The sequence below is a fragment of the Anser brachyrhynchus genome, assembly GCF_964034855.1.
Source record: "Anser brachyrhynchus genome assembly, chromosome: 6".
NCBI classification, from domain to species: Eukaryota; Metazoa; Chordata; class Aves; order Anseriformes; family Anatidae; genus Anser; species Anser brachyrhynchus.
The window spans coordinates 7,366,100-7,392,861 of NC_137700.1; the positions used below are offsets into that span (position 1 = coordinate 7,366,100).

The 26,762-nt window shown below is 41.2% G+C and overlaps 1 protein-coding gene and 1 long non-coding RNA gene across 5 annotated transcripts; one reads left to right on the forward strand and one right to left on the reverse strand.

Moving 5' to 3' along the window:
• Nucleotides 1-17,939, forward strand: LOC308197517. 4 transcript variants are annotated; one of them, XR_013953046.1, is made up of 6 exons: nt 1-235; nt 736-791; nt 6,248-6,329; nt 11,723-11,845; nt 13,906-14,035; nt 17,641-17,939. It is a non-coding gene; the product is annotated as an uncharacterized lncRNA (long non-coding RNA). The 4 variants fall into 4 exon arrangements; XR_013953049.1 differs by lacking the exon at nt 17,641-17,939 and adding an exon at nt 14,330-17,630; XR_013953048.1 differs by lacking the exon at nt 17,641-17,939 and having other exon boundaries at nt 13,906-17,631.
• MYOZ1 (myozenin 1) lies at nt 6,811-26,173 on the reverse strand. The gene is made up of 6 exons (XM_080598066.1): nt 22,011-26,173; nt 19,802-19,903; nt 18,102-18,283; nt 9,628-9,862; nt 8,233-8,392; nt 6,811-7,390 (listed from the first exon to the last, which is right to left on the reverse strand). The coding sequence occupies exons 2-6, from the start codon at nt 19,875-19,877 to the stop codon at nt 7,159-7,161; spliced, it is 885 nt and encodes a 294-aa protein (XP_080454192.1). The 5' UTR covers nt 19,878-19,903; nt 22,011-26,173; the 3' UTR covers nt 6,811-7,158.
• Between the last annotated feature and the right edge of the window lie 589 nt (nt 26,174-26,762).

The window sequence follows — 26,762 nt, forward strand, 5'->3', positions numbered from 1 at the left end:
CCTCACAGCTGGGCCTTCAGCAGCGCTTGCTGTATAGAGCTGCCTGGATACAAACGTCTTTTTTTCGCCGGAGGGAAAATACGTGTGCTCGCAGAGCGTGTGTAATTCCGAAGGATTGCAAAGCGCGGTGTGTGAGCGCTGTGGGACGTGCCTGAGGCCGAAGGGAGCAGGCCGCCACGTTCACTGCTACTAAAAGTTTGGGTGTAGTCCGTAGTAGAGCTGGATTTATTCACAGGTTAGAGCCATAGCATCAGCAGCATCCATTCAAGTGATGCAAGCATAAATTAGATTTTCACATGGTCCGGGAGAATTTAAATAAGTTCTTGTATAAATTTGTGGTTTTACTTTCTAAGTACTAGACAATGTATAAAATCAATATTAAGCTCACATTCCCCAAATTGCATTAGCTGCACTGTGCAGTATGTGATTTTCTTGTTACCAACACAGCATACCGGTAAAATGCTACCCCTCAGGCAGCAGTAGTTCTGGGGATACCCAAGAAATACATTCCAAGCTTACTGGAGCAAATTCATTTCCTATCAATGTGGGATCATGCATGTAAAGAGAGACTGAAGATGACTGAGTGGAAAGTCCCTGAAATGTCCATGTTTCCACAAGTAATTGGTATCTTCATGCTAGTATTACAACCACCTGGATAAACTGTAATTAATTACTCAAAAAGAAGCATGAAGACACAAGGGCTAATGCACTTTCTTTTGTGCTCTTGTATTTCAGTGCTCTCAAGGTCTCAGAGATACTGTAACAGTCCTCAGAGCCATGCCACCAATTCTGTAAGTTCTGGAATGAGTTCTTTCTAACGAGTTGTTGAGCCCCGTTTTACATATAAGAAGTGAGTTGATGCATAATGTTATATATTTAAAAGATGTATTTCTGTATGTCAGAATTTCCAACTTCAGGTAATTCAGGTATGCCTTCAATAGTGTACCAGGGGCATAAAGTATGTCTGGAGGACTGGAACTCCTTTTTGTTCTGCACTTAAGAGTGTACTAGAATGGTGTGTACAGGTGTCTGCCGTTGGTAATATGACATCTCTAGCACTACTGAAATAATACAAAAATATTTGTGCATTTAGAAAGATACTTGTTTATTTGTTGTGACTTCATACCCCATTTCAGTTTTTTGCTTTGGGAATCAAGCCAAGCATATTGGTAGAGAGAGCAAATAAGGTAGGCCTCAACCCTCTCTTGGGGACCAAAGATAATTAAGAGAAACATTTAGAGAGAGCAGATATAATGAAGCCCTGAATCCATGCTAGCTTCCAGCCCATTAAAATATGGCTTTTTTTATAATAGAATATGGAAGTAATTATTCATCTGAGCCAGGCACCGTGGATTTAGACTAAAGCACTCTTCAGTGTAATTGAATTTGTACAGCATCTATGAGCAGGGGAGGTCCTGTGTGATATGGCTCACAGATTATGGCCAACTTAGGCTGGCCAACAGGCAGTTTCTCATTTTTCTGTTCATTCTCCTTCCAGGGGCCACTTTGTTTTCCCTGTGGTGAGTGATGTATAATGAGATTGCTGCTCAAGGCAGGAACTTCCTTCCCCCAGTGAGAAGGGAAAGTCTGGAGAGTCCTTATTTACCCTTTTGTATAGAGGGATGTTATGCAAAAAATGCTTTGCGGTACAAACAAAGCATTGCTTAGTGGGTAGCCTTTTTCATTCCTCAGTGACCTCCTTGTATTGTTTCTTCTCCCCAGCTCGAAATGTAGGGACCTGGAGTGAAACAGCAGTGCTTCCCTTGGCTCATATCTGCACCAGGGAAGAGTTCAGACATTTATCAGCCTTTCATAATGTCATGTCTTCCTTGTCCAGATTTCCAAAAAATAAGCATTCCCATTAAGTCCTGTTAGAAAAGCAAAGAAGAAAAACTCTTTTGGGTTGATGGTAAAATAAGAATTTATGACCATAAATTAATCTCTCCTTATTTTATGCATTTATTTGTTCACTGTGGACTTTTGGAAATGTTCGTTATAACTCTGGCTGGAGCTATACTTCTAACCTTTTCTTGTTTTTAAAGGAGAGTGATCATTGTCTGCAAATTTATCTGTGCCAATTCTCTCTGAAATTAGACCAGATGGAATTTGCTTTAAATGAAAAACAGATTTTTAAAACTAAAACTCTTTGCACATTTTTTTATAGTTTATCAGAACAAAAAAAAAAGAAGAGCCTGCATGTTTTCTTTAAAAATTAGAAAATACACATTTTAAGTTTTGATATAAAATAAGTAATGTTTCTAAAACATTTAATTGAAAATTAAAGGGTGAGTTTATATCTGAGATTTTTTTTTAATCTGACTGGAGTTTAGGTTGCCTTTAGAAGCATTCCTTCAGGGTGATTTATGTGGTTCTCTCCCCTTTGCTGCATATGTTAATTAACACAATATATATCTGAGCAAGTACTTGGACTCATTAGAGCATCATTTATGGTCTAATGTAAGCAAAAGATCGTCAGAGAGATGACAATCCCTCTATGTTAAAGACAGACAGAATAAGAGGTGCAGTGCTAAGGCGCTACTAATTTATTATGCTAGCTGAAGATACTTCTACTAGTAGATAAATGATGCCATGAATATAATTAAGTGTCTTGAATCCCATATACTCAGCAGTTCAAAAAAGTTGTAGGGTTCCACAAAATGTGTGGAATCTTGCTTCTGCATGCATCTGCAAATTCTGCTTATCTGTGGTCCTAGTCAGGCACACCTCCAAGACAGACCGCACAACTTGTCTAAGCTAGTTTGTAAGTCGCAATTTGAGGATTTTGGCCTGGAGGAGATTGCATATAAATGTATTAATGTGCTCTGAGCCAGCAGTTTGGCTTGCAAACTTTTCTAATATGCATCCAAGAGGAGTTAGCGTACAAGCTGCTGATGAGCAGCTGTGGACCCCGTAAGTTGCCAGAGAAGTGCTCACACCAGCTTGCTGTGCCAAGGGACAGTCCTTTGGAAGTGAGATGTTTGCCAGATGATCACACCTGTGGCAATCAGTCTTTTGTGGAAGAGAGCATGTACTTTTGGCAGGACAAGCTATGTAGGAAGAAAAAAGCCTTAGTGCCATGAATGTTCAAGCCTTGCACCACAGATCAGTGCTCCCTCTGCAGGGACAGCCACGTGTAAACCTCTTCGCTCCATAGCAGAACAATTGTTTTCAGGCTCACTGTCTGATGCCCGCATGGTGTAGAAGAGGTACAAATGCATAAAATGCATACATACATTTTGTATGTGTGTAAAATGAATATGTAACATTTTGTATTCACATAAATGCAAAATGAATACATACTATTTATTCACAGGATGATTTTAAAAAGCCAAACAAGACAAAGCCATATTCTACTAACACCCTGAAAATGTTTGAGATTTTATCTGAGAGTCCCTAAGCCTAATGACAAAGCCATCTCCTCTAAATGCTCTGTCAATAACAGCATCAAATGTAATTCCCAGATGTTAGTTGTATAAATAATTTCATCATTACCACTAATGGCAAGCGGCTCACATGAGACAGTCTATTATGAGATGCAAAACCTTTGATTAGGGAATACATTGCAGTCAAATGGAAGATCTGCACAACACAGAAAAGCATGCCAACCGTGCCACTACCTGCCTTACAATTTATGCCATCAGATATAACTTCAGATAGATTTTAAAACACATCAGTGCATATTTATGGGTAGTAACGCTGAGATCTGTTGAACACCCTTCTTCTACATTAAAAGTATGCACTACTTTTTTTACATGTTTTCAGTATGACTTGAATTCTTGATCATACAAGTTGCGTTACATGAGAGAAACATTTCAGAGCCTGGAAACTTCAAGATAATATTCCTAAAAATGACGCTGTAAATAACTACAAATGTCAGGACTTTTTGTTCTGAATGGAAGATCTGAATGTCACAAAATTCTATCCAATCTTTTTTTCATGGGTCAGCCCCTTTCTATTAAACACATTTTTGGCTGCTGTTCCATGGAATATAAGTTTAAGATAAAATAAGTTCAGTACATCGTCTATGAGGGGACTGTATGCTGCCTGTACAAGAGGATGGGCTTAATAATTTATTAGGTCTTTTTTGTCTGTGACTACTATGATCCTGCTTAAAATCAGATGACTGAGCTTCCATTCTGCAGCTTCCAGTATGTTGCGGAAATCCACTGTAATTAAATCTTATAAAATCCTCTTATTCCCCATATAAATAATTCTCTGACATAGGAGATTCCCCTGAGTCTACATCATAGCCCAAGGAAAACAAAGAGCAGAAGCAGTTACTTACATTCTCTTAAATATTTGATCATTTTGGACAAATTTCTGCACTGATTACATTAGTTGCAAGCCTCACTGAAATTAACAGTGGTACCAATGTTTTTTGTGACTGAATTTGGATTATTGATTTTTCTCACTTTTAATATTAGTTTGAGCAATGACTAAACTAGCGTATATTTTGAACTATATAAACAGCAAGACGATAGTTGTCTGAGTTGTTTTACAAAGTGAAGTGTTGGATTTCCCATTTTGTACTAGAAGCAAAAGCACATAAAACCTGCTTTACAGGGTTTAATATTGAAAGTGTGCTGGCAAAAGAAGAGCTATATGCCTCATTAAGCAGATTTACCAAAAATGAAGGATCCTCTTAGCTTACAAGTATGAACTATAGCAATATTAGTAATAATTTGTAATGATACAATACTTATTCCAAGCACATTGCCACTTCCTATCCCCATTTAGGCTTTGAGATAAAGAGGCACACAGACAAAAATTCTTGTGCAACAATACCTTATGAACCAGAGAGTGCTTTGGGAATACACCCAGTCCTTTGACCTACCTGCTGAATGATGCTGCCTCCCTTGTATGCAGAAACTTTGAAACTACACCACCAGAGAGCACTGTCCTATTTCTGCAATTACCTTTTCCTGCATGTTTGAGGACCTATTTTATTTAGTCTTTCTTATTTATTTACTTATTTTTAATTTAGTCATTTGGTTTTAGTCTTTTATTTATTTTTTTAAGGGGAACTTAAACACACATGTTGTGATTATATTGGAATTCCCTAACATTTTGGTATCATTTCTCTGTATCCACCAACAGCCCACAATGCCCTGACCAGCCTGACCTGCAACCTCCACCCCTCCTATGGTCCAGAAACCCCATTTAAGCTTAGGCCTGGGCCTTTGGTCTGTCTGAGCTATGTTGTAGGTGTCCTGGTCTGTATTCTTATCTTTTGGGTGGAGACCTGTGCTGTAGCTTAGCTTGTCTTCTAGATGGACTTTGGACCCACAGTGTAGCCTGTGTCCAGCCCTCTCTTTTTTTGTTCTTAACTGGGCACTGGAACAGGCTCCACAGGGCAGTCATTACAGCACCAAACCTGCCAGAGTTCAAGAAGTGTTTGGACAGCGCTCTCAGACACATGGTTTGAGTTTTGGGTGGTCCTGTGTAAAGTCAGGAGTTGGACACAACCATCCGTGTGGGTCCCTTCCAACTCAGGAGATTCTATGCTTTTATGCTTTTGCTCCTGACCACGCTCCCTGGATGGCCCCAGTGCCTGATTCAGAAAGGAAATAATTGTGGGAAATGTATTTTCAACTAATTCCTGGATCTATTTTATCCAAAGAAACAAAACAGGTTTGAGGATTTGTTTTCAACTCAGACTTCAAGTACTGTGTGGTAAAAGTACATTTTTGTTTTTCTTGAAGTCTTTTTCAGAGGATCAAAATACCACCTTTATATTTTTAAATTTAATCACAACAATGAGTTCTGGGAATGTCTTAATCATTAAATAGGACATATAATAAATGTTCTCTAACTATTTCAGCAGAATGAATGGGGAAGTACTCAATCATGACTTCTGCAGCTCAATGCCATTAGCATGATTTTTAAGAAATCTCAGGGTATCCCTGGCAGACTGGCCCTTTTAGAGGGGTGTAATAAAGCCAACCTCATACCTATACAAACAATAAATATCAAATATCCAATTGTAGGCATTTCTAAACAAGGAGGTAAAACTCCTAAATTAAAACTACTTCAATAGAAACTATCCTTGCAAATAAGCTGTTTAGTCCTGTTCAGCCGTTTAGTCAAAGAAGACATCCAGACAGGAAATTCCAACCAGTCTCTTTGCAGGTTGAGCCAGGGTACAGTGGTAAAACGGTTGTCTGTATGTTATGTGTCAGAGTGCAAATATCCATGAAACAAAGCATTTTGTGAAGGAAAAACAATGTTCTTCATTTGTTTTCCACAGTGCCTGGCTTTCTTTCTGTATGTGTGGCATCGATACAACTATTACAAGAAATGGAATAGATTTTTTGAGGCTGCATATTTGAGTAAGTATTGATTGTGGTGGGTGTCAAAGTATTTCTGGTGTAGTTAAGACTTCTTACTGCTTGCTCTGGAACTTTAGGCATCTCACTTGGGTGTGCCTCTGTTTCCTCCCAGCCCATTGCCTTCTTGTTCTGTCTATATGAAAAACAACTGCTTGAGCTATCACCTGCATTATACTCTGGAGAACTGGGGAATTTCAGGTGACGCTGAAATACTTTAATCTGTCTGTTACATTTACAGACCAACTTGCTACTTTATCTCTGATGATATTATGATTACCCATATCATTTCCTTACAAAATAATCACTCTTCATCAGTTTTGAGGTCTTTATCCAAGCCACCTTGATATATACCTGCCTATCTTATGACCATGCCCATTAGTCCCATATCCTTCTTCCCATGATAGCAGACTTGTTGTGAGACTGAATCTTTTGTTATTGCTAATCCCCAAATAGATACAGCAGTATTTTCAAGAGAAAAAAGTTTTTTTTTTTTTGCATCTTCATGTTTTATTACTTGTTAATATATGACAAAACAAATTTATTATGAAGCAGACAGGCAGCATTTAGCATTGCTAAACAGAAAAACTGTTCCTAATTTTGCCCTTTTATGCCCTGGTGAATAAAAAGCTCCTTTCCCTCAAACTGTTTCTGATACAGATTAACATCACAGCAAAGATTAAGTTTAGAAGCTACCAGGAGTTTGTCAGGGTTAAGGGCAAAAGAAACAAAGGACTCACAGGACTAGATTTGCACTTTTCACCTCCTTACTATCAATTTGCAAATAGAAAGGGCTGAAAAGAAAAAACAGAAAGACTTTGGGGGCAGGGATTTACAGCTCTTCTGTTTCACCACTTCTCGGCACATTGACCTCAGTATGATACTCAGAGGACTCTCCTGAAGGCATCCAAGGTATTGGGGTTCTGTTGAAGGAGGGTCTGTTTCTGAAATTTTGATTATATAACATGATAGATTCCGGAAGCAGAGGGCAAATATCAAACTGAGGCACCTTGAAAGTCATCCGTTTGGCTGCTTTCTCATAACCCCCATAAGGCATGGCAGTCCTGGCATAGGAGAACAAATGGAGTTAGTGCACAAAACGTAGGTAAACAACGGGACTTAGAAAATAAATTTATTGAGAATGTAAATTTTACAACTGTTGCAGTTAACTGGCCAACAAGTCCTACCCAAATACATACATAACCATTGCCTATGTGCTAAAAAAGATTAAAAAAAAAAAAAAAACGAACAAATCCTCAATGCTCCTGTGTACTTCTTTAATCCCTGCTACATCAACCTCTGTACAACTATACACCTTTCACACCTGTTGGTATCTCATACATGTTGGAGGCAAAGGCTGTGATACTGCAGAATCGAGTGGGATTTGGTTTATCCTGGGCACTGATGTCCTGAGGCTATGTAAGTAGGTGGCAAAATAGAAAGGCTAACAGAAAGTTGATGCTGCACTAGAAAATCTATCAAAGTTTTCAGTCTTATCAGAAGCAGCAGGAAGATCCTTATTCTTATCTCAAGTACTGGAGGTACTGATGGCTTCTGATGTTAGGTATTTTTCGTGAACTCTTGAAATTTAAATGGCTGCAGTAGTAAGTTGTGGCATGCCAAATCTCCCTGGTCAAATGTGGGGAGAAAGAAAGGGAAATAGGATTAAAGTTGTCTTATCCTGCTACATAGGTTTCCTGTCCATAAGGTGAATTCAAAGCTCTAGCTCTTAATCTGTCTTCTCTTTGTAGACCTCCAAGCTTTTCACCCACAGGAGATTGCAATAAGCAAAATGACATGAAACTAATACTTATTTACATTGCACAAGACAGGAGAGCTATATCCAGGCCTATTGTGGTTTTTCTTCATGCAAAGTAAATGGAATTCAATATCCCAGAACACTTACCTGTTAAAAGATTTGTAATGGGGGAAATCAGCTTTGGGACTGTAGGACAGTAAGTCAATGGTCAACTGACTTTTATCCTCAGGGCCAATACCCATTGCTCGTTCCCAGGGGGAGATGTACGTTTTAAATATAGTGACTTTTTTGCCTCCTGACTTTCCATCTGTAAACAGAGGAAAGTAAAACACTCAAGTTAGATGACAGGTACTCCAAATACAACACCTTTCTATACTCTACTACTGAAACTGGGGCACCAGCTTTGTCTTTCTAGATCCTTTGTAACTCTTAGATCAAGTCCTAGAATGTATGGTTAGATTTCTCTTAAAAGAGACTGTTGTGGGCCACTTCCATCATTATCCACAAAAGTAGAAGTACCACAGTCTAAGAGCCACTCATTCAGGAACTTGCATTAAAGCATATACTTGAAAGCTAGTTTTTCATTGTTCCCTCTAGTTGCTCAGGTAGAAACCTCTTCCTCTAAGAACAAATGTCTTATGTACATCATCTCTTCTACTACCTTAGGGGAAATTTTTATGCAAGGCAAAATGCTAACTTCATTTCACAGATTTATATTTCATGGGGATATCCAGAAATATCAAAGCAGATTTTCATATAAAATGCACACTCTTCCAGAATGTAAATGAAAAACCTTGGATTTTACAAGTCACTCAAAGTCACTTACAGAAGCTGTTCACAGTTCCCAAGCAAATTTGCTTTTTGTTGTTAAAATGCCACAGGAACTGTTAAAATAACAATTTCACCTGCTGATTTTTCATACAAGAGATTTGATTCCAGGGGCTTCTGGCCAAACTAAATGGAGGGTAAAATTATGCAAGGACTAAAATCAGTGAAAGATATTCTGCCTCGTAAAGATATTGCTTCAGTTCACTAGTGATGATTAGCAGATAACATTTAGAAATATTGCTGTTTCTTTCTTACTATTATCTACAAAGTGCTGTTCATTAAAATTAAAACTTTGATTTGAAATTAAGGTTGATGTATGCACAACTGATGTGTCAGGTCAGACTACTGAGCTAAAGAGCTATGGCTACTGTCTCCAGTACTGGTCAGTATGAAACCCTTCAAAGGGAAGGTAGAGCCCCCTATTATGTATACTGGTGTACTGCTGTCTCTATTTCAAATCAGGAGCTTCCCATCATTTCTTTATTTCAGCCAAAGCAGGTATTTCTGCTTCTTGCTTATGAATGAGCAACACAGAAGCATGCAATCAAAATTGTCAAGCTAAAGGCAATTCAACTTTTCAGACTTTGCAATGCAATTTAATTTGGGAGAATTGAGATATTATTCAAATTCATTTACTGGTCCCTAAAATTAAGGCTGCCACAAGGCCTGATAGCTTTATCTATTTCTTGCTATCTATTTCAGAGAGATACTTGCCTTTCTCAGTACCATCACCTCCTTCTCCACCACTTCCAGCTGATTCCCCTGCATGCTCCCCTTCGCCATCCCCAGGACCTCCTTTGCTTCCAGGCCTAGGAGGAACGGCGGAATACTGCTGCTTACCAGAGCCATGCTGCCCTGCCGTCACTCCTCCTACCATCCGCCCATGGGCATAGCCATCAGCATCTTCCCCATAATGCCCACCCGGTGGGATAAACTTCTGAAAGTGATCCTAGGGCAGGAAGAAAGAGAGTAGAGGTCCCTGTTACGGGGCATAGTCTGTTCACACTTACAGGCTTGGGTACTCCTGAGTCCCTGCGGTCTGACTAGCCTTGTCCTGATTACAAAACCAGTGGCATAACTTTGTGTGAGTTATTCTCGTTATTCAGTATAGGAGCACTTTCAGAACATCAGCAAAGGCAACTGAAGGACACCTTTTCATGGGCACCTCGTAGTCATTTTATATGAACAGGGTGAGAAGAGGGGGTTCTGCGTACTGTACCCAGCAATGATCAGTATGAAATACAGGAGAAGGAAATGTATTATTTGCTACAGCAGCTGAAGGTCTAAGCACATTGGTCAAGCTGTGGGAAAGCAAGCTGGACAAGAAATAGAAAATGTTTTCTTGTGGGAGCTAAGTGTTAGAAGGCGCCAGAACAACAGGATACCTGTGAAAACATACAAGCCTGCCAGGTAACTGCCAATAGGTCTGTTTTCCATACATATGAAGGTCTGCATAGAGAGAGGTATTTACACATTGAGATTTACACTAAAGAGATAGCAGCCTGGTTTATGTCTTTTCTGTTGGACTAGGGCATTGGCTATAGGTACACAAATGTAACAGAAATAAAGCTGAAGCTGACTGAATCTATCTTTCCTCATGCAGCAATTCTGCTTGTGTAAATTCCTCTCAGGCAGTCTATGGGAAGTGCCAGTCTCAGGGCTCCCAAACGGTTAAGGCTTTCTCCAGGCTCTTACACCTAGTACAGTTTAGCAAAAAGAAGCTTTCCAGGCTGTAAACAGGCTTCCAAGGCCAGCTGTTCAGTCAGCTAAAAATAGATGAGAAGTGAAAACCCCACAAGGCTCTAGGCAGAATTATCTAACCCTCTGCTCCTTGTGTCTCAAGCAACAGTGTCCAGGGTTTCACAGCAGGCCACCAGGCTGCAACCCAGGCAAGGAGCCAGCTGCAGGCTGAAGTGGCAGAGCTGGTGCCTCCAGGGCCTTTAGGGACTGCCTGTCCTTCTCCTAGCTGTAGGGAATTCCCTTTTTAGGAACAGTGGAGATAATGTTTCCCTGAATGTCAGGAAGCCTGAGAAGGGAGAGGATTGTGAGCACGAAGCTTAAGCTGTACACAGGATCTAGCAGGGCAATCTGTTCAGTTATGCATGGGAGCTATGTAACTGTAAAAAGGCAAACTGAAACAAGGATTTTGTTGTTGTTGTCGTGTAGGGGCCAGCATGAGGTTATTCTCAAAGCTTAATATATATGGAAGGTTAATGCTTCTACTGATTTGCTCAGTAATTTCAAAGCAGGGTTTGCATCTATTTTCCTTCAAGTTTCACCCATGCTATGTGCCATTCCTCAGAATTAAATACTTATTTCTTTTTTCTTCTGCTAACTTACATTCACTCTCACAGAAAAAAAAAAATCACAAAGCATAAGCATAACATGAGCTACAGTAAAATGGGCTGGTTTGATCTTGTGTGCAATGGCAGTATTTGATGTGACCAGGAAGGGGCATCATTGTCATCTTGTGTTATTTTAAATTGCAATATTATCACTAAGCAGTAGTGAAGTTTTTCTGAAACACAAAGTGTGCCTCAGCAAAGCCACACTTAAATACTATTTAGATGCAAATGAAATCATTTTGCTGGGTCTTCAGCCTAGTTCATGATTCTTCATGGACCTACTGGGTCTATGTTCAGGAGACATCTCCATTCAGATAGGAAAGACCCATGGAACATGTGTTTTCCATGCAACACCCCAAGTCTACTCACCTGCTAGAATAAAAGTCTTGTTTTCTTTACTTTTGGCTATCACAATGGATTATCTTAACTCAAATGTACATAGAAATCCTCTTTTTATATAACAGAAGGCAACAGCAAATTCATCTTTTTGAAATCTTGATCCTTGCTGGCTTCAAACAAGCTCACTCCAAGACAGCATTGCTCAGGAGCTGTGCCTCAAACAGGAGTCTTAATGCAGTCAAAGCTGGGTAAGTGCAGCTTTATCTTTGGTATTTGCAGCATGCCTCTGGTCAGGGTGTTTGGAGTGAAGAGAGATTTTACTTGGGTGGAATGCATGGCTCATGCCATTGGTAACAAGCTGTGGAGGTTTACATATATGCATATTCACATCACAAAAGTGACTTCTCAGTTAGGGTTGACTGAGCCTGTTGGTGGAAGTCCCAGAAGAGAAGCCCAGGAGTGTCAACTGAGAAGGCTGATAACCCTTTCCACTTGGCCCAGGGGACAGATCACTGTCTCTCTGTGGTAAGGTCTGCCTTGTCTGTGTGTTTCTGGAGGAAGCGGACAGTATCAGTCATCTCTGGACATCTCAAAACCCACTCAAAGAAAAGAACAATTGTGGCAAGTTCATCTAATACATAGTCCCCTGGCTTGCCTAAAAATTATGGGCTCTTGTCTTTTAAGTTATCACTAGCAAGAGCCTGATCCTGCAGGCTGAGTGCCTGGATCAGATGAATTCTGAATTCTCTAGGGCTGCTCCATGTGTCTCATGAAAAACAGATGATGAAAGATGATCCAACTAATAGAGCTGAGATCTCTAAGTATCTCAAGGCCCTGACGTCACTGCAGGCAGTCCCCAGGAGGAGACACCGTGTGCTCCCCATCAGCTCCTCGCTGTGCCCTAAAGAGAATGATTGAGGCCACCAAATGTGTTTCTATTTCCACCTCACTGATAAAGAGCTTTCCAAAGGCTTGATGCCTACGTGGTTACTAACACTTCTGAAGTTACCATGACCGCGTCCTCTCAGTAGCAGCCACTCAAACATTCCTTAGTGGTGGGATGGGTGGTTTAAAATTCAGACACTTGAATATGAGAGTAGGGATGGCTGCATAAGACTGCCTGCTGTTTTTATCAAAAATAAGGTAATGAGGTGCCCATCACACTTTAATTTGGCATTGCACAACCTTAAACCTGTGATTCACTTTTTCAAAAAGGGTGAACATAAAAAGTAATCTTAGCTGTTAAAGTATCTTAAGCTATTTTTTAATCACGTTCCCCCAAGAGGCATAGTTTAGTTGGTTGAGCTGCTTTCTATTTCCAGCTCTACTTCTGACTCGCTGTTTAATCTTAGGCAAAGAATTTTTCATCTCTGTGCCTGAATTTACCCATCTAAATAATGATAATTCTTACCTAATGCTACATAAAATTATTTATATCTAATTTGTATATTTTGTATCATCTTTGTCACATTGTTGATGAAAGTAATTGTGTTTCTGAATTTCTGAATTTCACTCCAAAGTTTTCTCACAGTGCTCCAACAAATGGGTGGAGAAACAATGGCTCCTCCTCTCTGTCATTCTGCTTTTTCCGCACCAGTCACTTCTTGAGCAAGAAGCCAGCAGACTTTGTGTTCATTCTTACATAGTTTGGGGTGTAGTTGGGACCTCTAGGTCTTCTGCACTAATTCGACTCCAGCACAGCAAGGCTTATTTTATTAGATAGAAAAGTTACACCTCGAGTGGCTCACTCCACTTAAGTCACAACATGGGAGGTCTCTCGTATCTCAGCGTGTACTTATTCTGTAAGGTTTGTTCAAGAGATTTAATATTCCCTGCAGAACAGACTTCTAGAAACAGTGCTTTTTCTAATATTTTCTCCATAAGCCTACCTCCAGTGATTTTGTTTGGCTTTCTGATAAGTACATTAAGCAGCAAACTGTCATTGGTTCATGCTTGTGCCTTAAACTGAGTATAATAACTGCATGATAACTTTTCTGTTCCTCCATCTAAGGATGGAGGATGCTTTCATTCACATACTGTATCATGTCTGGCTATTTAACATGTAAGATCTGTGATGCAGGTTGTTTGTGTACTTTTGTCTGCTGTGATGCACCACTTTTGGCATTGTTACCTCAGCACTTCCATTTTCTACCTGCCACTTCTGCTTACTCCTCTGGGTTCTTGTTCAGCAGCAAAAAAAGATGCAGGGTAACTCCTGCCATTATCCAGAAGAACAGGAATCCGATTCGTTAATCCTTTTTTACTTCCTATGTTTTGTGTCACACTGGATATCTTAACTGATCTGAAGAGACCTCCTGACCTGAAGTCCAGCAGAAATTACCTACCAACATATTGCTCAGCTTGTTTTCATACAAGCATTGCCAAGATACGGCAACTGCCTCTGTTTAACTGGTGGGCTACTCTGAGAATGTATCAAGGTGGGTTTTTTGTTTGTGGTTGTTGATTTTTTTTTGATGTACTACTGCTGCTAATTGCCTCCCCACATATTATGTTACCTTTGTAGTGCTTTAAATTTATGATATGGTAGGTAAAGCAGACAGAAAAAAAGTACAGACAAATCAAGTCTTTCTGTAAGATGTTTGCTGCATGCGGCCCAAATCAGGCCACAGATTTTGACTATCAGAAAGACTATTTTTAAGGATCCTCATTAGAGGATAAACATCATACCAGCAACATCCAAAAAGAATAACTGTGGTTTTGTTTTCAAACAGTTTCTACCAATTGATAGCAGGAAGGTCTTAGACAGAGGTTCCCAAAGCACAAGTGGGATCTTGAGATGAATTACAGCAATAACAAGTGGAGCTGCAAGGCTAAGAAATGCAGTTTCACATGATGTTGATGTATTTGACAACAAATAAATTAGCGTTATGAAGTGGAATAAAGGCCTATGAACTGCTGATCTAATTTCTGAACAGTAAAGTGGGATTTAGGAGACCCAGAAGTAAGATGAGACCCTCTCTGTGATACTGGGTGATTCATTAATATACCCCATGTCTCAGTTTGACCTTTAAAAAATGGGTGTAGTAATTTTCTTCCTGCTGTGGTCGGTCAGATGCTACAGTAATAGAGCCACAGCTAGCTAGGATTTTGTAATGGTCTTTAGTCAGTAACAAACTGCATCTTGTAACTCCACAACGCGGTTGATAATGTCCTCAGAGGCACGGAGTGAATCACAGTTCCTTCAACATAGTGGCACAGCATGGGGTAGGGAGAAGAAGTCCTTCTTTTGATTATTAGCCAGGGCCAGGCAGAGCCCAGCTCATCCAGCATGGTACCAAACAAGGAGAACTTCACAAGAACTCTCCCTGTTTGACAAGATACCACTGTGCTGTAAGTGTCAGACTCAGTCCTCCCTAAAAACATCCCCTTGCACTGCATACTTGCAAGAGAAAAGGGACAATATTGAAAATTGCTACATAGTAGGTAGTGCATTTCATTGTGCTCACATTGGTAACGTTCAATTGTTTTGACTGGGGGTTTAGCTACAGTTTGCCTTTAACTGGATGCATTGGTCCACAGGAGTGATAAGAGAGGGAGTGGCAGGTTCTCACCTCTGTATGGGTCTGTCTGGCATTTATGCACATGCAATACATACGTTTTCTCTGCTAGAAGTAAGGAGAGTGACCTGGTTGCCTGGTGTGGTTGTTTGGGTGGAGGAGGAGAAGGAGGTGGAGGAGGGAAGCAGGAGGGTGGATCAATGACACATGACTGCTGAGATCTTTTCCCATGTGTGGAAGGTTTATGGCTATAGCACAGGCTATTCTGGGACCCCTTATATGGTTTGGATTTATTTTTAATAACCTTTCTCTTTGTCCTGTTTTTATATTATATTACCTTGCTGTTAAACTTTTCCTGGGGGGAAGAAACAATCTGTACTCCATCCCAGCCCTTTCTTGCTCTGCTTTGGCCTCAGAACTTTTTCAGACAGTTAACAAATCCATGGTATAAAAACAAGAAACAAACCACCAGCTTTAAATCCCTTCGCTGTCCCACAGCCTTGAAGGCACAAGGACTTCTTTGGGACAAGTAGCAAAGTACATGAAAATTAACTGAGAGGAGGAAGTGACTGGAAGAAGCAGTAGGAATTCTCTGCTCTGCCATTAGCTTCCTCTCACAGTTCCTTTTTGTTTAAGCCTTCTTTTCTGTATAATCCTTTGAGCAGAGCCATGAGCAAGGAAGGAAAGGAACAGAGAACTAATCAAAAATTACCATCAAAAGGGCCTTTTGATAAAGTGATTGGGTGCTAAGGTCAAGCATTGTCCTGATGGTTTGGAAGATAACAGTGAGGCCACAGATCTGCTGCCATTAGCTGCCTGTTAGCAACCAGCCCCTCTGAGGGGATTGCTTCGTTGCTGAGATCTCTCAGCTTTTATTCTTGCTGCTCTGGCTGCCAGCAAAGGTGCTAATTCATGCTAGCTGTGATGATGAGAACAGTTATCCACAGAAACAGTGGATGCAGCCTGGCAGAGCCCTTGCTCAGAGCGCACAGGGCAACCAGCAAATGGTAACAATCATGTTTGTAATCCTGCTAAAATGGCCCTGAGTAAGGGCAGTACAGCAGACTGAAGTCTTCCTGCACTGACTGACAGAGATTCATTACGTGTACCATGAGCGTGGAGAAAAGAGAGCCCTGAAAGTGAGTCGTGGAGGATTCTAAAGCAGAAGAGTACCAGCTCCTCTTTGGAGCCTTTGCCATTGCTGTCATATAGCAAAGCCATGAAAAAAATCCTAGGCTTGCTAGGGTATTGTCTAACCCCCAAATACATTTCTCCACAACAAAATGTCTTAACAGTATTGCTCAAAGTGCAGGGGAGAAGGGGTTTTCTTGCAGAAAAAATGTAGAGGTTCACTACAGAAAAGGTATGGAGTGAATGTCAGGTGTGGGTGAATAGACAGAATGAAATAGGAAAAACAATGAACAGAGAGAAAGTGGTCGTCTTCAGCCTTTGTAATCTAAGTCTTGGAGGGACCCAGTGTCTCTGTTAATACTTCAGTGCCTCTTTGTTTTTGCATATCCAGTTATTCATATTCAGGTTTGCATATCCAGTGAGCTCGTTTGTCACAACTCATTGACTTTGTATTTCTCTGATTGGACACCCCTAAGTGACACCCTCACTTTTTTGGAAGTTTGGACTTCAGCCTTTTTATTCCATTACGTTATTATTTTCTCATTCCTCATGTGATCCTCACTGCAGTCTTCAGACTCTGACATATGAAGTTGGCCCTCATACATTATAGGAGCTCTGAGATTGCTGAGTATTTATAAAAACAGCTTGCATTTCTCTAAGGTTTTCATTCAGAGAGTTCAAAGTTCAACACACCAGTCATTCTGACATCCCTTCTAGTAGAGAGCTGGTTGAAGAGAGGAACTGCCTAAGGCACAAAGAGATGAAGAAACTGCACGAAGTACAACAACACCAGATATGCTTGCTGTATCTCTGGTGTGTCATCCCTGATCTGCAATCTGACCTACTGTGACAATTTTAATGATTTCTTTTATTTCAGGCATCTTTCCACATCCTGCTTCCCAAATTGTCATTTTTATAAGTCAACTACAAAGGTCTACTTGCTGCTTTTTAAAACATCAGAGAGCTAAAAAATAGTGTGTTTTCATTTGACAGAACATTATCTTCAGCTTGACTTTTATTATTTTGCTTGAGTTTCCCTGGACTGGAAAACAGATGCCATAAAGGGATAAAACGACACCAAATAAAGTTTAAAGAGCATCAGAAGATGAGATGCTGCATCACAATGTGTATGAACCTGAAACATTTTCTATTTGTTTTACTGAACTCCTGACAATCACGTGAAAGGGAAGTTTCCATTTGTAAAAGTTTAAGTATCTTCAGAAGACCTTACTGAAGAAAGTTCAAAGGTTAACTAACAGAACTATCTCATGGGAAAGGGGAAAACAAGATACCATATCTTATAGGGAGATACTATAGAAAAAAAACAACCATAGATTCTAGCAAGTATACTGCAGTATCTTCTTAGAGCTTTCTGTCTGAATTTTCCTTTACAGAGCTTCTTGCAGAAATGAGCAGAGGACTCTGCACAGTAGGAAGAATAGAAGTGTATCCTAGGCTAAAAATAAAACTGTACCCACTGGTGCTGAAGTCAGACCTGACTGGATCATTTCCATCTTGCAAAGAAAAATAAGGGAATGGGTAAAACAACAATTACTCCTGCCCTGTGCAGCTATGAACACCTGCTGTACACACAGTACTCCCTCTTCACTCAGTACTGGCTTTTCTCATGCTTTTATGTGATACGAAAGTATTTGCCAAAGGAAATTAATACTACTGCCAAAAGGAAATAAAATTTGTGTGTTCATATATATATATATATTTTTTTTTTTTCTGCACTCCTTTGCCAGTGGATCCCTCCCTTGCCCTTGCACATACGGTCAGACAGAGAAGAGCTCAGGCACTTTCTATTCCTATTTCCCCTGGGTGTATAGAGCAGTTTTAATTTCCAACCTACCACAGAATTGTCGGTGAAGGCATCAGGGTTATTCTCATAAATGAACTTCTCCACCCTCAGCTGTCGTAATTTGAACATCTTGGATCCTTTGTTAGTGAGGAGAGAAAGCTCTTCTAGCATCACATCTCTGGGGATGCTGATCTTCTTCCCCAGGTTCAGCTTGGATACCTCTTGTGGCATGTCTACAAAACATATGAAATGGGACACTTTAGGAAGTACTTTAGTCCAGCTCTCTTGTCTATTGCTTCCCAGCATCAGGGACTTCAAAGCAGCCAAATTCTCTTCTAAATGAAGTTTTTAGGAAATAACCTATGCTTTTTTTTTTATTATTTTTACTGTGGATTGCAATCAAGACATAAGGGTGCATGTATTCCACATGTATCCCACATCTGAAGCATTTCAGTGCAGCAAAATTTATTAGTATTGCCTCAAAATGTGCCCCTGGCTTGTCCAGTTACTGCCCTATACTCCCCTCCTCTGGAGTGAAATGAGTGGCAGTCAGCTCTTCAGATAGTGCTGTCACACAATGAACAAAGACAACTCTGGCATGCTTTGGTTTAAACATTATCCTGTAACCATGGCAAGATTTAATGATGTTATATTATGTTTGTTTGTTTTAAGGGGAACTTTTGGAAGGAAAAGTGGTTGAACTTCTCTTCAAGACAATAGGCTGGTTACTGGATAAGTCCCTTTCCATATAATTTGGTACCACCAATTCTCTGTCAGAGCAATGGATTCAAATATTTTCAATGTAAAAATCTTGCAGAAATGTGGTTAAACCTTTTCATCCTGAAACAAGCAACTTTTCTACTTTTCTTTTTTAATTGTGTGCATGTCTGTATTAAGGATAAGACCACTTATCTGCCTTTACTTGTAATTTACAACAGAGAATAAATCTCCCTCCTTAAACTGGTATAAAATTGGTATAAGCCCATTAATTTTAATAGACATTCTTTGAAGAAATTATCTTTTTTTTTTTTTTAGCAAGCCAATCATATCTGACACTATTTCCTAGAGCAAAAGGAAATGCCCTTTAATGGAAAATTGGATTTTTACTTGCTCGTTTACATGAATGCAGGATTAGGGATGAATAGAAAAATAAATACGTGTACCCTAATAAAGAAGTTTCAGTAGTCCTTTTTGGGAGCTGAAGAAAGGGCCAGCACTGAATTACTACTTTACAAAACCTCTGAAAACATTTCCCATGCTGTTAAAAGTAGAGAAGAAGATCACTGTTAATTAAAAGTCACCCTACCCAATACACATGTATTCTGTAGAAAGAGAAGTGTCCCAAGTCATATTCTTCCTGCTGTGTTAACCCTACTGAGAGATTTTGACTTTTTCCACTAATGAGTGTTGGAATCAAAGGAATTCTCTCACAAAGAGGAAAAAGAAAATAGAGGCAAAGATTGCAAGAGAGAGATTAATGTAGAATATAACTAGGCACTGCAATATTGATGCCCAGAAGTGATCATATTCTCTTTCCATTCACACTGATACGGTGTATACAACACATTTAATAGAACATTACAGAATGTGATGTGGCTGAAGGCTGAGCTTTAGTAATATTTGCGACCTCTTGGTATGTTCAATGCATATCTTGCTGTAGGAGTTCAGTCAGATATGGTGTGAAATTTTGAAAGCTGAAATTTAGGTTGAAATCCAAACAATTCTCATGTGTGCAGTTTTGTATATCTTACCTTCGTGTGTCAGCTTCCCAATGAGTTTAGTGGACTTTTTCCTTTTAACAGGAGCAGGAGTCCCTGCAAGGGGCATTCCCACAAAGTGTTCTCTGCTTTGCTCTAAACACACAAGGAAATGGAGAATGAAACACTGGAAAGTTATCTCTTGCCTCTCTTTTAGCTGCCATCTACAGTTAAGAGACACCTGGTCTTTGTTTCACACACAGGTTCTTTTCTATCCCTTCCATGTGGAAGAGGTAGCAAATGGTATCATCCTATGCAAAATATCCTGGTGTTCTTTGGAGACATAGTATTATGACACAAAATATGACAACTGGTCACAGAAGAAGCATTGCCATCCAAAATACACATTATAATTGCAACATAGTCTCCTAGCACCTGTGCGTGCCACAGTGGTACTCTGTTACCTTGTGCGGGAGTAAGTAAAGGTCAGTTTGAAAATTTGCTACCATAACATACTCTAATAGCATGCAGTTATCATTCAGTGGTGGTATATGCTTTTGTATTAAGATGTTGAGTCTGTCCATGAGTTATCTGGGAGCATTTTGAATAACGTGTTAGTTTGGTTTAGATGTTTAGATAGTTCTATTGAAATTAGAATATTTATTCAGAACCCCACCATACTGCAAGTCCTAAAAAAAAAAAAGAAATCCTGTGTAATTCTAATTTGTTACAGAAGGGCTGAAGAAAGAAGGCACAGGCAAGCTTGTTGAAGGAAGAGTTGTTCACCCGAGTTGTTTGAAGTCACTTGCACCTGTATCTCATATACTGATCTTATCACATATCGTTTTGGAGAGTGGGGGAGAGGAAGAGGGAGATTTCTTCTGGTACACTGTTTTCCATCTTTGTCCCCAAATAGGATAAAAGATGTATGCTTCAAAGTCAGGGAAAGTTAGGAGAAATCTCAGCAATTTCACTTCGGGCAGCTTTTCGCAGTCCCTCTGGGGGTTATCACACATAACATGAGTAGGGCCAAAGTCTTGCCTTCGCTTTAGCACTGTCAGTGCCCAAATAGCAGCATATAGGGGGACAGATCCTCACCTAATACAGTGCAATGCAGATGAAAAAGAGCAAAGGTCCATTGGCTTCCTCAACAGAATACAGTAACTGATCATCTCCATCCTTGTGCCTCTTTGCATCTTTAGTTGCTTCACACTTCAGAACTGAATAGACTGAACTATGAGTTATATTTATGTACCTATGAGCACATATATATATATATATAAACTAGCAAGCAAACAACTAGCTCTGGGAGTTTGTGCACTGCCCTTGATGTGATCAAGACATTTTTATCTTCTGTGTATTTTGCAGTTTTATTCCACTGTTGCTCCTTTTGCAACGTGATTTTCATGTGATGAGGTGATGATAACTGCTAAGGCAGCCCAGCCCCATCAAACCAGCTTCAATCACACTGGCAGATATTCTCTTGGATTATTTTTACTTTCTGATTTCCAAGCTTTTCTTTTTCCTGAGATGCTGCCTGTGTAGTTCACATCACAGAAGAGCCCATCCTGGTGTATTCCCAAAGCAAGTGTAAGCAGGTGCAGCCATAAAGCATGCACTGCACATTCTCCTCGAGCAGACAGACATCTGCTTGGCTATTTAAAAGAAGCGGGCCCTGCTTGACAGGAAAGGGGCAATGCTGCCAGGAGGCAGGGGGGTTGGAAGGTTATGGCCCATCTGATGGGTCACAAGACTGGCAAAACAGAGGGAAAATCATATGCGTGCCCCAGATGTGGTCTCCTTGGGGCAAGACAGGAAGGGCTGGCACTGTTAGGGAGCCGTGCCCTTCCAGCACACCCGTTACCGAGGAGCAGTGACGGCAAGGCTGTCCCGTTCTGCTGTCCTTCACCAATCCATCAGGACTGGGAAGTGGAAAACCTGCTCCATGGAACTGGTTTAATGTAAGGAAAAGGGCAAGTCTTCCATTCGGACGGGGCTGAGAGCCACACTGTGACTCTTCCTGCTACTCCACCACAGGGGAGGCTGCTGAAGCCTCAGTCCCCAGCCTCCCCACTGTCCCATGCATAAAGCCAGGGCCACAGTTATCCTTTTCTCCCCTGAGCCTTATCCCTCAGTGCAATTCCTCTGTCTTTCCCTGCATGAGTCTTTGCAGCAGTCATTTTCTTGGTTTTGTTTCAAAGTGACCTAGTTTTTACCCTCTCCAGCCCCTGCCCTAAACTATTTTTCTTTGAGGTCAACTCACCTCAGGCTTGCAGTGCCCCGCTCAGATCAGCTCATGCGCCTGCCCCACAGCTCGGCAAGGGGCTGCTTCCTCCCAGCTTGTCCTTGGGTGCTGCTGGGGAGGCTTGTCCGGCAGCCCTGCTCGCCCAGGGGGCCTGGGTGCAGGCAAGCTCTGCCCAGCACAAAGTGCTGATGCAGAGTGCTGTGAATTTGACTCCTGAAGTCTGCTTGCACAGGCATCCTGTGGTTATTAATAGCTGACAGTCCAGAGCGTAGAGTCTCAGATAGCACTGCCACCAGCCCCGAGGAGAGGGGAAAGGAAAAGGTTGCTCCTTGGGCCTCCTGCAGTCGCTGTCTCAGTGCCCAGGAAGACCAGGCACCCCATAGGTGCCTCACTCAAATCAGTATGCCATTCCTCTTCCTCCTCCTATTGCATTTTAGTAATCCTTTCTCAATATCGTGTTTCTCAGCAATGCCTCAAAAACTCTCTGGGGTTTTGCTCTTATTTACATGTTTCTTCTGCCCCCTCCTCACTCCATCTTTCAGCTTGGCCTCCTCTAGGCTTCATACACAATTCCTAAAATGCCAGGCATTCAAGTAATGCATCAGAAAGCAGAGAAGTAAAGTGATCATATGCATTAACCAAGAAGTAGTGGCAAAACCACAAAGTCTAGAAAGCTATTTAGAGAGTCTTAGGAAGTAGCTGTGCAAAGTGTATGGCAAGCCCAGAAGAATCAGACAGCAAGGAAACTCATTTCCTGATTCATGGCAGAAATGGGGTTGATTGCCTGCATTTTGTGTAGCTCTGTGCGTGCCAACGATGCTCCTGCTTTAGCTCCTTTGTCTGTGAATAGGAAGTAGACACCTATGGGCAATAAACAGCCTTTATACCCAGCTTGGAATCAGGGCACATATGGCAATCTCCTAGCCTAAAGTTTCCTGTTTTCGCCTCACTTGTATCCATGTAACTACTATGTATACCTCACATTGTGCCTGTAGCACAGCACTTATTCTCCCCTGGTCACATCCACTGTAACACCTTACTATAAGTTTTCCACTGTCCAGAAGAGCACTGCATCCTTCACTGAATCCAGCAGATACACTAGAATGACCCATGGGGCTGGGGGACCCAGTTTGTGCCCCTACACTCCTATGCTGGTCAAATACTACTGTCCCAACTGTCCCGCTGCTGTACCTCACACCCACCACAGTGCAGGTGGCCACAGAGGAGCAGGTCTCTCTCTCTGCTCACTGCAGGTTGTACAAAGAGGAATATTTTGTCACCACATATATTTCCCTTGGATTTGGCACCGTGTCGGGCATTTGCCCAGGGTGAGCAGGCACAATGGGCTGATGATTGCTTAAAATCAGCAGCCCTTTGCCTCTCCTTTCTCAAAGGCATGAGATACAGTTGCCTCATAGATTTAAGAAGTTTCTGTCTCCATTTTGATAATCAACTAAGAATTAATGTGATCTGTATTATGAGGTAGGAAGCTGAGAAGTGCAGCTACCATTATATGGCACCTTCCTGCAGTCACTAGAATGATGCTAAACTCTGCCTCCTCTCTACTTGCTTCCAGCAGCTGTTTTCAGACCATTTTATAGCTGCTATATTATTTCTTCAGTCATCTCCAGCACCTTCATGAGCACAAATTACACCTTAGGTGAACAATCTGTGCTAGATGGATATCATAGGGAAATGTGTTGGGTTTTGAGGCATGGTGTAGCTCTAGAAGATGTTGTAGCAGGGAAATATGTGTTTATTCTTCCCTACCACAAAGCACGACCTGCTACTCCTCTGCTTCCTCCCATGCCAGTGGAGGGATGGTCCTGATGCAGGCAGAAGAGCTGTGCAGGATGGAACGGAGAAGAGGGCCTCAAGACTAGTGGGAGATCAATGGAAACCCTCTTACAAAACTCTAGAGAAAGTAGGGAAAAGCAATAGGAAGGAGATGAAGGGAAGGTGTGCCTAGTGCAGTGTCTGTGGATCTCAGACAGGATACAGGCAGCAGTCTTGTGTCTGACACTTAAGCACCAAGGCACATCTTTAACTGAGATTCTCACCTCCTACTCTAGCTTCAAATAAAATGGTATGGCTCCATTTTCAGTTGCCAGGCTGAGAACTAAATGCTGCTCATTCTCCTCTCTCTGCACAGTTTCTCTGAGAGATAGAAATACGTAGTTCACTAGTCTAGAAATGTCTTTGGTGGGCCTAGCAGAGACTGCACTTGTGCCCTGCCACGATGCCAGGTTCAGCAGCTCAGTGGCTTTTTCCATAGGTAGTGTTGTCCCAATCTGATAGCCCTGCCGGAAGTAATAGGATGAAAACAGCATAGCTAAGAAGTAATGTGGGACTATTACTCTTATCTTATAACCCACTCATGCTCAAGGCTCAGACTTATAAATCATTACAAGACTTGGTTGATGAGTTACTTTTTTTTTTTCTTTTTTTTTTCCCTGGATTGTGGTGAGATATGGGGGCTAAATTCAGTCCTTGCTTGAGTGTGGAGCTTCCACTTAGGTCAGTGGTAATAGTACCTGTCCTGCCTTAAGGACATTTCAGCACTTCAGAGAGGAGATTTTAATCATACAAGGGACTGTCTGTATTTCACTGTGACTACCTCCTTCTTTCCAAATATATGCTTTGCTTAAGTGGCTTTAAGAGCAGCCTGCACAAAGCTTTGCTTTGTCTGACCTGTATCTTCAAAAGTTGTTTATTTTTGTGCTGAATTCCCATGCACCTAATTTCAAATGGGCAACTTCAGAATATTGATACCTGTAAAATCATTTCAAGCGCAGCAGATGAGACCTGTCTTGTTCCATAGTGCTAGATGGACATAAGTAGTAGCTAAGACAAAAGTCATCAGCAGGGCTGTCTCCTGAGCATGTTTTGATCATGTGAAAATCTGGCAAGCAGAGTCAGTCTGGCAAAGAGTCTTCACCATTTTAGTTTTCCAAAGATATGGAGTTAAATATTGACCTTGCTCCCCTTTCTCCTTGGAGCCCAGGACTGTTATGTGCTGAAAATATTCATAAGCAGTAGATTTCAACACAACTTGATCTGTTCTGAAAAGAACATGCAAAGCTCTTGGGTTGGCTTTTGTGGGGGAGGTTGCTTTTCATTTTGAAATGCATATATATATGTATATTGATCTTTTAAAATATTTCATATACGCCTAATCTCTTCCACTTCTACACAGACAGCTGGAAGACTTGTCAGTAGCTTGTAGCAACGCAATAGGAGAAATAGTTAACACCCGGCTCTCTCCTGCCATTAAATGGGCTTAGTGCTTGATGAGACGTAGGTCTGGGACAGAAATATGTAGGATTTGATCACAGAGCTGTGTGTTGGAATAGCTGGGTACCCATGGTGTGTTACTCGCTGGGCAGCCTGTTTGCCTGCATGCCCCACGTGCTGCCACCCAGGAATCCCCTCCAAGTTGCAGCAAGCCTCCCACTGCCAAAACTTCCTGGCATGAGGATGATATTCTCCTCTGGTATGTGGCATTAAGAAACACCATATGTGAATGCCAAAAGAGGTTGATTAGGAGGGAAGGATTCCCTAAGATTTTAAAGCCTCCAGGTTTAACACCACATCAGGTGAATGCCAAAACTCCAGATAATTTAGAGAACAGTGGCAACATCTAGTGGCCATTGAAGCTATAGGTATGTAGTGCCTGGGAATATCCTTATTCTTCACACATGCCACGTACCTGCCTAGTTTTGCACTTTGTTGGACACTTCTCCTTCCATCTAGTAGGAGTGTTTGGGGGTAGGTATCCCCCCCTAGGCACCTTACTATTTTCTACTTTTAAAATACTCTCTGAGGAGCACACTGGAGTCCAAGTTCATCCCTAGCCTGCCACATAACTGTTCAGTAATCCTTTGGCTTTGCTTTGGGCCAGTAGTCTCAGGGTTGGCTCCCCCCCCCACGTTTGAAAGTGTTTGTCTGATCCTTCTGACACGGTCTGTTGTGAGACGAAGTGACTCTCACTTGAGAAGGTTGTAGAGGTTAACATGGAATTTAATGAGAGCCCTGGACACAGAAACTGTACTGCAATGTGTCAAACCATCTGGAGTAGCTCGTAATCCTACTTTGTCAGCTTTATTAAGCAAAACAAGATGCAGTCCTAATCTGCAGCTTGTGCATCTGTAGTCTTATCTCTTTGGGAACTGCACTTCTGGTTGGACTTGAAGCCCAGGTTTGGCATCAGCAGACATTGCTGCCCCTTTGTGTTTTTTACTGTCCAAAAATCAATCAGAAATAGGCTGGATAGTCCCAAGACCCACCCCCAGACACTGTGTAAGGGATGCTTCTTAGCAGTTAATCTGAGAAACATCCCCAAAATGATACCTGGACAAGTGTCCAGTCTGCAGTCTAATCCTACAGCTGACCCCAGCAGCTCCTGCAATGCTCAGGAATTGCTATATGTGAGTGACATACATCTGGGAAAGTAACGCCTGCCAACACGTGTCCTAAACTGAGTACAATGAACCTCTCAGGACCCAGAAACTGAGCAGACTTTAACATGAATTGAGTTAGGGCTGCAGCCTGAGGATGTAGTGGGATATATTTGTTTTTCTGACTGATTGGGTTTCCTGATTTCTCAGTTTATGTTAAGAATACATTGAGTAGTAGTACAATGGGGGTTTGTACGTGGACTTAGTGGAGCTGACAAACTGTTAATACCAGATTTATAAGAAGAGGATAGTAGCAGAATCCCCTAACAAGGATTCAGGAGCTAACAAATGAGGATTTAGGCTAAGTCTGGAA

Excerpts from the sequence above, each read along its gene's own strand:
- MYOZ1 (XM_080598066.1), bottom strand. The coding sequence starts at position 19,877 with ATGCCCCTTGCAGGGACTCCTGCTCCTGTTAAAAGGAAAAAGTCCACT. Across the intron at positions 9,863-18,101 it reads CCTTCACCGACAATTCTGTG|GATCACTTTCAGAAGTTTAT; the intron begins GTAGGTTGGAAA and ends TTCCTGCCCTAG. Across the intron at positions 7,391-8,232 it reads CATTACAAATCTTTTAACAG|GACTGCCATGCCTTATGGGG; the intron begins GTAAGTGTTCTG and ends CTCCTATGCCAG.